The following is a 9,997-nucleotide window of genomic DNA, read 5'->3' on the forward strand; positions in this document are numbered from 1 at the left end:
TATAATTAGTAAATTTGAGAGAAAGAGGGCTCAGATTTGTTTTAGCATGAGACAGTAGAGTAGTGTTTCTACCATGGCTGCAACTCAGATCTTCCGAGTTGCCTCGCCAAGGATCGGATCACAAACCCGGTGTCTATCTCGGGAAACTCAAGAGAGATTTATCTTCACAGCCGCTCGCAAATTTCTCAATTATTATTATTATTATATTATTATTGCTTAAAGCAACGCATCGCATAGTTCCCATGAACATCATCAATCATCATCATCAGGTCCATTTCGTCAAATTTCCCAATCAATTAATCAATCATCATCATCAAACCGATGCAGAACCAACAGTAAAGCTGATTTTGCAAATAAAAAAAATAAAAAAAAAAGAAGAAGATGAAGAAGATTTAACAGAACGACGATGAAATCGAGTTCCGAAAACCTAGCTGCAAAATCACGCACACACGCATACGAGTAAGGGTTGTTGATTAGTAGATTTTGAAAGAGAAATCATAGGCTTGAAGAGATGAAAGAGACGATCGATCGATCGATCTGATAATCTCAATCTCATCTGATCAATATGCAAAGAGGGGTAACCGCCCTTAGAAATTCCCAAACCCTTGCTTTTTTGCCTCATTCCTTCATACCCTTGAGTTCCCTAAACCCTAATTTTCTATCCCCTTTTCCTTTTATAGACCATTTTTTACCATTTTACCCCTTCTCCGTTATTATATTGCGTTCAATCCGAATTACCCGGTTTGTTTGTGCGGTTTTTTATCCGGTTTGACCGAAGATACTGCATCTGTATATTTATTTATCGTTTATATATATATATTTTTAATAAAGTTTATTTTATTATAAAATTAGTTAAAATAAAGAAAGCCAAAATAAAAAAACCTACAATATTCACAGCAATTTATCTTTCATATTTTATATTTTATAAGAGACTAATTAAAATTATAATTTTATAAAATATTGATTAAAGATGTCAAGCTTGGGATTTTTTGAAATCAAATTGGGAAAGATGGTATTAAAAAATTTGACAATAAAATTCAAATTCATTAGCTCAATTTTTTCAATATTATCTAAATTTAATATAATGTTTAACTCAATGTAGGTATAACTAAAAGTATATATATTTATTTTTCATATATAACAATAATTGTAAATTTATTTTTTTATAATAATATAAAATTTTAATATATAATATTAAAATATTTTTTTTGTAATTTATAAAAATATATATATATTAAGAGAATATTGTATAATCATGTCCCATTTGGGACATTTAAAATGGTGATGGTAGTAGTCTAATAAATAAAGTCCCCAATGTAAAATGCGGGATGGTAGTAGATAAAGTCCCCGATGTAGAATACAGGATAGTAGTTGATAAAGTCCTCGATATAGAATACGGGATGGTAGTAGATAAAGTCCCCGAAGTAGAATAGGACCCTACGGGGATGGTAGTAGTCTATAAAGTCCCCGAAGTAGAATAGGACGGGATGATAAACCAACTCTCATCCCATTATCATCCAAAATAATCTTGTTTTATTAAGGCTATTGAATTCTAACAAAATAAAATCAACACATTTCATTGCAAAATTTTGGTAAAGAAATTATTCTTCACTTTCACTAGTCACTACTACTCAACTGTCATACAACAAAATTCCTGAGAGTAGTTAATCTAATCCATACAGAAGTTGTTACCTGGAGCTTTTGCGTCTCTGCTCATCTGCCTCTTCTCCTTTCTTCGTCTTCTTACGAAAGGGCTGGCGACTATCAAAACCATTATACATTCATAAATGTCTACAAATACTAACTGTATGAATCAATGTTCTCAACAAGTGCCCGAAAAAAGAAAGAAAATGCCACCACAATATGGTCATTACAGTGTTACATATTCATTACTCTGTGTGTATATATTATGATGAGATCAACAGCTAGGTTTTACAGCAAAAAACTGCGTTTTTGGAGCTCGCCAGAGAAATAGAACACCCATAACAGGACGGGCTTGTTAGTTTGTCAGTTAGTTACCAGTCCACCTTCTCTTCCTAGCTGGTCGCTCCGGTTTGAAATCTGAGTCTATATTGTTATCACCACCACCACCACCGCCGCCTTGAGTTGGATTGAAAGATGGTTCAGATTCTATTTTATTAACCAATGTAGTAGATTCCTTCTCGTTTGTCATTGGAAGCTTGAATCGCTCGCTCCTTTTCTTCAGCTTTGCCACAGTGTCTTCTAATGGATTGATTTCAGCATCCTTTAGGTCACTTGAGGGAGGTGGTTGAGAGTCAAGGGCATCTTCTTCCTCATTCTCCTCCTCGATCCTGGAAGAAGATTCATCTTTTAAGTCTCTTTCCTTGTGGCTCGTCCATCGCTCCATTTTGGACCTTCCCCTCTTTGAATCTTGCAGCTGTTGCTCGTCTTCAGAAGTTGGGTCTCCTTTCCGCTTTCTGGATGATTGATGGTTTTTTGTAAGAGTGTCGTTTTTTCCACCATCCCTTGCGCCTTCATTCATCTCCTGAACCAAAGGCAAAGACAAAGACCCTTTTATTTTATTTTTGACTCACCGTTGTATGCATAATTCGCAAACAATTTGACATGGGAGCAACTGTGATCAACCCAAGGATATGGAGGAAAGCAAACAAAAACCTAAAATGATTCCAAGGCATTTATGCAAATTAATTATTCTCACTTCCTACAGAATTCTTCATCACTATAAAATCATCATTCACAACTACTATATAAAAGGGAAGCAACAAGATTAACAGGCAATCTACTATCTAGAAAGGAAAGCAACAAGTTTGGCAAATCATAAACAGAAAGCTCAATCCCAACCCAGGATGGAAGCATGGCATTTAAATGCCACTTGAATCTGCTGGTTCTTTTTTAGTGCCAACATGAGCATAGTTGGAACACAGTTGAAGATAAGAAAGTTAGAATTGTGAACTGTGCTGTAAAATTATTATTCAAGGCAAAAAAAAAAGGTAATTCAAGTTCATATCAGATATTTTGATTTAAGACTCTAGGAACTTGGATTTTTCTTTTTGTGATGATTCTTGATTAACTTATGACGACTTATGTCATATAACGGTTTGTTTTCCCACAGTTGACGGGACTTTCACATTTAGGCCTTGTTTGTTTAAGAGTTATTTGGATAACCAGGTGCTAATTTCATATAACCTTGTTTGGTTTGGGTTATTTAAAACTGAGTTATGGGTGAAAACTGAAAAGGCATTAGAGGTATAAATGTATACAAATAAAAAATTTAAAGGTTATTTTGGTTGATGATGTGAATGAAGAGTGAATGTATGACTGGATGATGGGATATTTGAGATTAATCCCAATATGGAAAAGCCAATGAAAAACAATCTCACTTTAAAATAATAAAAAATGTAATACATGCACAATGGAATAATCCTTTGAATATATATTTGTAAGAGCCAATATACTGCATGGTTTTACATGAGGTGGTTGTGCAACAAGCCAACTAAAACCAGGCTTGTTAACTTTTGGCTGAACATAACTTTATTGAAGCATGTAAATAATAATTCGACCTAAAGTATACACTAATTATAAGAATCAAAGGAGACATTTTCTTCCTCATACTATCATGCTATTCTAATTCTACCAAGGGTTGGAACTTACCAGCTCATTCTTCATGATAATCTGTTCTTGGTTTGGAACGGAAGAGTACAAGTTAATTTGGTCACCACTTTTATATTCTCTCCTCTTCTTTGTGGTCTCTTTAAGTTTCTTATCATTCGTTCTGGTACCATCAGCGAAATCATCACGACCATTGGCAGACTCCTGTCTTGATCTTCTCTCATCATTGCTAATTTGGCTTCCACGTGGATATGCATCATCATTGTGGTCCCTTCTCTTAATCAGATCAGAATGCCGACCAATATCTTTGAGTGGGTATTCTCGATCGGAGTTCTTGAATCCATCCTTTCCTTTAGCAAGGCTACTCCTTATTCCTCCACGTCCATCATCTCTTTCCCTCTTTACAAAACCATCCTCATTTAGTTGTTTGATCCTGTGCCAGTCTTCTCTTTCTCTAGGAATCCAACCTTTACCATCTCTCCTCTGCAGATCTGGAATATCACCAACCCTGTCTCTTTTTTTATGACTAGAATAGTTTTCTCTATTTCCATATTCTTCTTCTTTTCTTCTTTTTCCACGGAGATCATCCATGATCTCGTATCGTCCTTTCAAATTATCATCCCTTTCCTTATACCGCGAGGCCACTTCTCTTTCGCGATGAACCCTTGAAGTCCCGTTATCTAACTGCTTTCTAGAATGTAGATGTTCGTCTTTGTCATATCTTTCATTGGCAGGGCGGTGTCTTGGGATCACATCATCAACTCGCTCTCGTTTCCTTCTTCCATGCAAATCTTCATCAGTATGTTGTTGCCAAGTCTTCACGCTGCTCTCAGTTTTCAAATGTGAGCGATGGGGAAAATGTGTGTCTTGCTTGCCTTTTCTTCTGGCAGTCTGCTCTTCTTCATTTAGGGGTCTCTTCACATCCTGGGCACCTATAAAGTTTCGGTGTTGAACAACTTCCTCATCGATACCATCATGCAACTTCTGTTGCAAGTCTCTGCTGCTACCTGATCTTGCCTTGCTGTTTTCACTACTCCGAGCTGCTCTAAAATCCACAACATCATCGGTTTCTGGTAGAGTGTGAGAACTTACTTTCTGTCTCTTATGAGGGTCGTATTTCTTTTGATCTTTCGGGATATTAGCGGCAACTGTTGCATCCAATGCTATTCCCTCTTTATCAATTGATTCAATTCCATGGTCCTCATGAGCATCCACCAGTTGTTGCTCTTCACTCGAAACACTGGTAGGAGAGGACAACCGAAGGCTATGCTTTCCATCAATGTTTTCAGTTGATTCTTCTTCTTTCTGGCTGTCACTAGGAGTCACATTTGGAGATCTGTCATCTGGTCTTTCCTTTGCACATCTGTTTTTAAGAAAATGAGATATGTCCATTCACTGTTTGCTTCAACTGACACAACATTAAGTAAAATAAAACCCTAAAGTGATCATAAAAAGAATTATTATCATGAATATCAACCATGAAAACTAGAACCACATGGATTTCAATATATGTGGTGAATTTTCTCCATAAGAAATATTACAAAAATATAATAACCAAGTTTCAAAATAAAATAAAGAGAACAAATTCAGAAGTTCTTGTCTAAAATAAGAAGGCACAACAATTTATTAATCAGTCATGCTCAAACATAGCAAGTCAATTCCATTGGCATCAGACAACGCTTTCTTTTTGTCTTAACAGGTCGCAAACACAATATACCATTTCCTGGTTTATAGTTTTCCACTGTTTTCAATCTCATTCCTAATCAAGTTTGCCAGTTATTTTCCTAAAAAGCATACTGAAACATCTAAAAAAATCGAATATATAGTGCATACTATCTCATCACCGCCCACCAAAAAAATATATTATAAAAGCTAGCAAAATATTATATACCTATCAAGATGGTTATCAGTAACCCTGCCAGAATATGGAGATATCCTCCCTTCAGTTTCAGGAGAATGATGAATGGAACCTTCTGGGGAAAAAGATGCTCTTTTTTCTTTACCGAGATGCTTGGGTGCCGACTTTGTTGATGACCCACTTTGATCATCAGGAACAGAATTTGTACAGGATCCACTTCTTTCCTCCCTCTTCCTACCACCGCGATCATGAGGAGCAGCAGGAAATCGCTTAGTGTCTTCTGTGAGTTCTCGGCTATCACTGAGATCCTCTCTTAAATTATCATTTTCTGGTAGGTCTGCAGCATCATTAGCCTGTAAAGAATCATCATCTACTGAATCCTGTAAGACAATCTGTTCCCCAAACAAAACAATAAGCTGTTAATACATGATTAAAATGTACAAAGATACGTTCAGATAATAACTGATGAAAGACCAAACATAAAATGCACCTCAATGATGGCATCAGAATCACGCATCCGTGCTGGTCGGGTATCAACAGACGGAAAACGCTCTCCATGACCAGTTTCCACCTGTATAGGTCTCCCCATTGGCTGACATCATATTCAAAAAAAACAATTAGCTATAAAGCAAAAAAAAGATAAAATAACTTATGCTTCTATATTATTATTGAAAAGTTCCAATGAAGCTATGTTTAAGATACAAGGGAAATAAAACAAAATAAAATAAATTTGGAAACACTTTCTAGATCGAATCCGGATTCAGATGAGAAACTGTGAATAAATTTCTTTGGAAATACTTTTTTTGCATCTCATCTGGATGTGAATCCAGATGGCGATCACGTTTGGAAATATAACAGTCAAACAAATATTAAAATATTTATCAACGAGTTTCTATCTGGACTCAGATTCAGATCCAGGTCTAGAAAGTGTTCTCAAATTCAGTAAACAGGAAATCAGGAACCCAGACTTGTAAAAATTTAGTATAATGCATAAAAACTTGATTACTACATACTAGTGGTGGCCGCAGACGAGCAGACCCATTGACAAGATCGCTTTGTCCTCCATCTACCTTCCCTACATTTGCAGTTTCAGTGGACACGGTATGCAAACCAGCTGCTGCAGCCAATTCAGGAGGAAGATCGGGATCATACTCCTGAAATGAGATCAAAACAGATAAATTTCTCTACTTTATCTCAAACAAACTGGGACCAACAAAACTTAGTACCTGTTCTGCTCTCCCACTTTCATATACACGGATTTTGCTCTGCATAGTTGTCTCCATGCGATATTGTTCCTGCAGGCCAAAATTGATAACCCCTTAAGTTCATCCAGATTTTGTTAGAATAAAAAAAATATGACCTGGATATTACCAGCTGCTTGCAATACTCTTTCCAGCTTTCCTCATTTAACCCAAAGTTAAAATAATCAGAAATATCAATTCCAGGGAGTTTCCATGGTTTTTCCTCGAAGCTATCAACATCAACTTCAAAGACAGTTCTGAAAACAGCAAGGCAATGTCAAACAAAGAACAAACAACTCTCAGTTTCAATTACCGAAAAGAGGAATGAATAATTGTTGTCATATTTCGCAGACAAAGCAATGACTAAGCAAGAGTAAGAATACATAAGTTCATTCCAAGAACATTAAAACTTTAAAAATAAAGAAGGAAAAGTTCATTTAAACTGCAATCACTCAACGTTCGAATTCCAGAAAGACTCTTACGACACATAATGCTATATTTATGCTTAAAATGGAACTGAGTCAACCTGTACTAAAGTCTGTAAATGCAACTATGGAAAAAAAAGAAATTTGTTGCACATCAATTTATAGAATCTGAGGCCAAATAATAAGGCCTTGTTTGATGTGGGTCATTTGAGATTAATTCTAAATAACCCACTGTCCAATCAATAATCTACTCATCATTCAAATATTCGACCAAAATACCCTCCATTTTAAAAATATATATACCCCTAATTTCTTTTTACCCAAAAGAACTAATTTTTAATAACCTAGATCAAACAAGGTTATTTGGAAATAACCACTTGGTTATTCAAATAACTCGAGATCAAACAAGGCCTAAGTTTCGGAGTGAACATTGTGATAGCTTTTCACATATGAACTCTGAGATAGGAGAAGATTGAGATCAGCTCAAGATATAGAGAAAATAATAAACAAGCTCAACTGATGCATAGGACTAATATGTTCAAATTGATAACTCCCACGAGAAGCACAGAAAGACTATGGGCGCAAAGTAGAAAGAACAAATTGCAGTCAACTACAAATAAGATACATGTTAACAAAATATATAACTGAAAGAGAATGGAACTGATAGTATAAAGAAAATGAGAGGCAAAAGGTAATGGGGTATGTGAAGATTTACTTATGTGATGGAAGTGTGAAATCAAGTCCACCGCCAAACCCTCGCCCTGCAGAAAAGGGAGGCATCCCAAAACCAGCATGAAAACCTTTCTGCATATTAGGACCGTTCTTCATTGCCGAAGGCCTCCAATCGCCTCTACCACGGCCAGAAGGAGGCATACCAACTACTGGTGGCCGAACTTGACCTAAAACTCCTCCAGGTCCAACAGAAGCTGCTCCAGGCATGGGTGCCGCACCAGGTCTAACATACTGTGGAAATGTAACAGGAAAATGAAAATCAATTTTGACACCATTAAAAAGAACGGACATGACAAACAAACATGAATAACAAAATCTCGTTCTCATAATCTAGTCGTTTTCAAATCCACAATAAAATTACAAGTCACATAAATTCATAGAGGAAAATGTACAATAACTTGGGTATATTCTAATTTATAAGCATGATAATAAGTTATTTACAAACTAGTAAATACAGTATGTGTATTTTGAAGTGACCTTAAACTGAGAATGATATGGATGATACACATGGCTGCTATAGCCAACTTTTGGGATGGCAATCATTCCATCAGGTTTAGCAACATCTCCAAATTCCTTTTTATCGCCATCAACCGCCTGACCTACATCTTCACCCCAATCCGGCTCTTCCATGGGCAGATGAACCTGATCAGTATCACCAACTATAACCAAAGGCTCACCATCTTCATCCTCATCATCACTACCCATCTCACCAGACTTATCCATCAAAGCATTGCCATGATTGTTATCATTCAACACAATTTGTAAATCATCATCACTATCACTATCCCAGTCATCACCCTCTCCACTAGCTTCATTCGGTCGCACAAAATGAGTATTTCCCACTTCTGAAACTCCAGGAATCGATAGTCCAGGAATTAACGTCCCCGTCCCCGTCCCCGCATCCATGTTATCAACATCTTCAATATCGAATTTTTCATAAGTTTCACGACTATCGATTATATTCTCCTGATTTCCTCCCAAGAATTCATCTTTATTGACTATCTCCCTACCAGAAACTTCCATTCTAGATTCATCAACAAGATTCACATCTCCAGCAACATCCAAAACCCTAGCCCTATCTTCCCCCTCAATATCTAACTCAAGAATCCCCACGTCCTCCACTAAAACATCATTTTCCCTCACTTTCTGATCCTCCGCTATACCATCTAAATTCCGGGTATAAGGAAAGTCCTCATGAGCTAGCTTCTCCGTAATGATGGAGCCCTGGACCTGCGTATGCTGAGAATCGGCGAATTCAACCGTATGATTTGAGATGGGAACACCGAAGGGGATCTCTTCATCGTCGCTATCAAGGTTGAGATCGACCGGACGGTTGGGAAAAGGGTCGTCGGGTTGTTTGTGAGGAATAGAGGGTGGTGGCTGGAGAGGACGAAGGACATCTGTGTAGAGATCTCCGAACTCATCGTCTTCTTCCATGGGAGGAGAATTGAGAGAGAAATGAAGGGAGAAAGGGGCGCAGAAAGGGCAAGGGTTTTGATCAGGCTCTATTGAAACGATGCAGAGCCCTCAATACTTCATTTTTCTTCATCCATTTTCAAAATTATTTTACTAATTTCACTTTTTAAATCATATTATATATATATTATTATTATTTTAACTTCAATTTTAACCAATATTGTGAATTAAGTTTAACACACTATTTGCTTCGAATACAAATATTAAAAATATACTATAAGAGCAAAATAATATGTAATGTACGGTGTAATTATTCCTAGTCTTCCTCGATTAAAATTTTAGAGGTGACACATATGTTACTTTGTTTCTGTGTTATTCATGGAAATTGACTTGAACATTCTTTTTTAACATCCGATCAGTTTTAATATTAAATGTAACGTTTCGAAGCTCGGTACAAATATTTCTGAACAAATTTATCGCAACCCATAAAAGTGTGTACTATTACATTGATTTCATATTTAGTGTGTAAATAAAAATATTCTAACATAGTTAATTGATGAATTATTTTTTTCTTTTTTTTCAAGATATTTCGTCTTAATTTTAAATTTAATGCAAATTTGATTATAAAAAAAATAATACAAAAAATATTAAGTAATTCTTTTATTGAAATGAATAAAATGTCATTTAATCTTTTTTATGAACTAAAAAAATGTTTTATAGAATAAAACAAATAG

General features: G+C 36.0%; 1 protein-coding gene across 1 annotated transcript; it reads right to left on the reverse strand.

The window, feature by feature from the left end:
* Nucleotides 1–1,761: 1,761 nt before the first annotated feature.
* LOC124911206 (FIP1[V]-like protein) lies at nt 1,762–9,361 on the reverse strand. The gene is made up of 9 exons (XM_047451660.1): nt 8,325–9,361; nt 7,831–8,078; nt 6,821–6,947; nt 6,676–6,744; nt 6,463–6,603; nt 5,940–6,041; nt 5,483–5,841; nt 3,634–4,954; nt 1,762–2,506 (listed from the first exon to the last, which is right to left on the reverse strand). The coding sequence occupies exons 1-9, from the start codon at nt 9,282–9,284 to the stop codon at nt 2,012–2,014; spliced, it is 3,822 nt and encodes a 1,273-aa protein (XP_047307616.1). The 5' UTR covers nt 9,285–9,361; the 3' UTR covers nt 1,762–2,011.
* Between the last annotated feature and the right edge of the window lie 636 nt (nt 9,362–9,997).

This window comes from Impatiens glandulifera, chromosome 8 (assembly GCF_907164915.1).
Source record: "Impatiens glandulifera chromosome 8, dImpGla2.1, whole genome shotgun sequence".
Classification (NCBI taxonomy): Eukaryota; Viridiplantae; Streptophyta; class Magnoliopsida; order Ericales; family Balsaminaceae; genus Impatiens; species Impatiens glandulifera.

Bases quoted from the DNA above. Each gene is read 5' to 3' on its own strand.
- LOC124911206 (XM_047451660.1), bottom strand. From the start codon at position 9,284: ATGGAAGAAGACGATGAGTTCGGAGATCTCTACACAGATGTCCTTCGT. The intron at 6,604-6,675 runs GTACTAAGTTTT...ATCTCATTTCAG, and splicing joins AAAGTGGGAGAGCAGAACAG to GAGTATGATCCCGATCTTCC. The intron at 5,842-5,939 runs GTGCATTTTATG...TTTGGGGAACAG, and splicing joins ATTCTGATGCCATCATTGAG to ATTGTCTTACAGGATTCAGT.